This window comes from Neopelma chrysocephalum, unplaced genomic scaffold, assembly GCF_003984885.1.
Source record: "Neopelma chrysocephalum unplaced genomic scaffold, ASM398488v2 Primary Assembly neopelma1_250, whole genome shotgun sequence".
Taxonomy (NCBI): Eukaryota; Metazoa; Chordata; class Aves; order Passeriformes; family Pipridae; genus Neopelma; species Neopelma chrysocephalum.
Window position 1 is genome coordinate 11,755 of NW_020897912.1, and position 3,051 is coordinate 14,805.

Consider the following 3,051-nt stretch of genomic DNA (forward strand, 5'->3'; position numbering starts at 1 on the left):
CCCCCCCAAAAAAACCCCCCTTTATTTACAAACATCCGTCCTTTAATCGTCATCTCGAGGTATCAAAATTAAACGAGGGATGGGGGGGGGGAGGGGCCGAGAGGGGGGAGGGGCCAGAGGTGGGGGAGGGGCGGCGTGTGTGTGTGTGGGGGTGGAGGGGCCGAACCGAACTATGGGGGGGGGGAGGGGAGGAGGAAGAGGAGGGCGGGGGAGGGGCCACGACAGCACGAACACGGCGGGGGAGGGGCTGTGGGGTGGGGGGAGGGGTTTTTTGGGGGTCCCGGGGGGGGTTCAGGGGGGTCCCGGGGGGGCTCTCAGGGGTCGTCCTCGCCGTTGGCGCTGTCCCGGTCGTCCTCCCCCTCCTCTGCCTCCTTCTCGTCCCCCTTGATGGACTCCAGCTGGGGGGGGAGGGAGGGGTCAGGGAGCCGCCCCTCCCCCACCACATGGTGTGAGGGGGGGGATGGGGGCACTGGGAGGGGACTGGGAGGGACTGGGATGGACTGGGGGGCACTGGGATGGACTGGGAAAGAGTTTGGGGGCACTGGGATTTACTGGGATAGACTGGGGGGCACTGGGATGTGACCAGCTGGGTCACTGGTCTGTACTGGGAAAGAGTTTGGGGGCACTGGTCTGCACTAGGAGGGAACTGGGAGGCACTGGGATGGACTGGGGGGCAATGGGAGGGGACTGGGGGGCACTGGGATGTACTGGGAAAGAGTTTGGGGACACTGGGAAGGGACTGGGGGGCACTGGGCGTACACTGGTGTGTACTGGGAGGTCACTGGTCTGTACTGGTTCATACTGGGAAGCCCCTCACCTTCTCGTCCACCCTCTCCTCGGGGGTCACTGCTCTGTACTGGGGGGCACTGGGGGGCACTGGGACGGCACTGGGGGGCACTGGGAGGTCACTGGTCTATACTGGTCCATACTGGGAGGTCTCACCTGCTCGTCCCCCCTCTCCTCGGCCTCCTCGTCGTCGAGCAGATCCCCCTCCTCGGGGTCCCTGCTCTGTACTGGGGGGCACTGGGAGGGCACTGGTGTGTACTGGGAGGTCCTTGCTCTGTACTGGGAGGTCACTGGTCCATACTGGGAGGTCTCACCTGCTCGTCCCCCCTCTCCTCGGCCTCCTCGTCGTCGAGCAGATCCCCCTCCTCGGCCGAGTCCTCGTTGGGCCCCTCGGCCTTGGGGCCCCCCCCGGCCTCGTCCTTCTTGGAGCCGCTGCCCCCCTGCTCCTCCTCCCCCTTGTCGCTCTTCGCCTCTGGGTTGGGGGGAAAAACGGGGATTTAGGGACAAAAAATGGGATTTGGGGACAAAAAATGGGGGTTTGGGGTCAGAAAAGGGGGATTTGGGGAGGGTTTGGGGGAGCTGCTCCCCCCCTGCTCCTCCTCCCCCTTGTCGCTCTTCGCCTCTGGGTTGGGGGGAAAAACGGGGATTTAGGGACAAAAAATGGGATTTGGGGACAAAAAATGGGGGTTTAGGGAAAAAAAATGGGGATTTGGGGTCAGAAAAGGGGGATTTGGGGAGGGTTTGGGGGAGCTGTTCCCCCCCTGCTCCTCCTCCCCCTTGTCGCTCTTCGCCTCTGGGTTGGGGGAAAAAACGGGGATTTAGGGACAAAAAATGGGATTTGGGGACAAAAAATGGGATTTGGAGAAAAAAAATGGGGATTTGGGGACAAAAATGGGATTTAGGGGCAAAAAAATGGGGGATTTGGGGAGAGAAAAGGGCCATTTTCGCCCAAAAAAGGGTTGTTTTCCCCCAAAAAGGACTTTTTTTCCCCAAAAAGGGCTGTTTTTCCCTCCAAAATGGCCGTTTTGCCCCCAAAAGTGCCATTTTCCCCAAAAGGGCCCTTTTCTCCCCAAAAAAGGCCGTTTTCCCCCAAAAAGGACATTTTCCCCCGAAAGAACCTTCTTTCCCCCAAAAACTGCCGTTTTCCCCCCAAAAAAGGACATTTTCCCCCAAAAGGGCCCTTTTCCCTAAAAAAGTGCCGGTTTCCCCCCAAATGGGCCATTTTTCCCTCAAAAATGGCCATTTTTGCCCCAATGTTTTTTTCCCAAAACCGGCCGTTTTCTCCCCAAAAAGGGTCTGTTTTTCTCACTCTGCTCCCGCTCGAGCCGCTCGAGGCTCTCCAGCAGCGCGTCCACCTTGGCCTTGATCTGCCCCAGCTCCTTCTTGATGCTCTGCAGGTCGTCCCCCTTCACTGCGGGACCCAAAACCACCAGAATTCACCCCAAAAATCAGGGCACCCGAAATCCCCGGGGATTCGCCCCAAAAACCACCCAAATCCCTGGGGATTCACCCCAAAAAACCACCCAAATCCCTGGGGATTCACCCCAAAAAACCACCCAAATCCCTCGGGATTCACCCCAAAATCCACCCAAATCCCTCAGGATTCACCCCAAAAAAACACCCAAATCCCTCGGGATTCACCCCAAAAAACCACCCAAATCCCCAGGGATTCGTCCCAAAGCCCCCAAACCTGTCGGGATTGACCCCAAATAAAGCCAAAAAAAATCCCAAATAAACCCAAAATCCCAAATAAATCCCAAATAAATCCCAAGTAAACTCCAAAACGCAAATACATCCAAAAAACCTCAAATAAATCTCAAGTAAATCCAAAAAAACCCAAATAAATCCCAAATAAACCCAAAAACCCAAATAAATCCCAAATAAACCCAAAAAAACCCAATAACTCTCAATTAAATCCAAAAAACCCCACATAAACCCAAATAAACCCCCAAACCCAAGTAAATCCCCAAACCAACCAAAAAACCCAAATAAATCCCAAATAGACCCAAACAAACCCCCAAAAAAACCCCAAATAAACCCAAATAAATCCAAAAAAACTCAAATAAATCCCAAATAAACCCCAAAATCCCAAATAAATCCCCAAAAAAACCAAACAAATCCCAAATAAATCCAAATAAAACCCAAATAAATCCCAAATAAACCCCAAATCCCAAATAAATCCAAAAAAATCCTCAAATCTCCCCAAATCCCCCCTAGGCTCACGTTTTCCGCTCTTGGAGGAGGATCCCCTCTGCCCCAAAACCC

At 54.7% G+C, this 3,051-nt stretch overlaps 2 protein-coding genes across 2 annotated transcripts in view; one reads left to right on the forward strand and one right to left on the reverse strand.

The window, feature by feature from the left end:
• The window catches only part of LOC113977516 (probable tRNA N6-adenosine threonylcarbamoyltransferase), a gene marked incomplete at its 5' end in the record, with an annotated part of 19,816 nt that overhangs the window by 11,551 nt on the left and 5,214 nt on the right, over positions 1-3,051 (forward strand). The gene's annotated exons all lie outside the window — the stretch shown is intronic.
• LOC113977515 (heterogeneous nuclear ribonucleoprotein C-like) overlaps positions 157-3,051 on the reverse strand; it is a 6,948-nt gene continuing 4,053 nt past the window's right edge. Inside the window, 3 exon segments of the mRNA XM_027703679.1 lie at positions 157-398; positions 1,101-1,258; positions 2,096-2,197. Coding sequence (XP_027559480.1) covers positions 315-398; positions 1,101-1,258; positions 2,096-2,197 — 344 coding nt within the window. The 3' untranslated portion in view covers positions 157-314.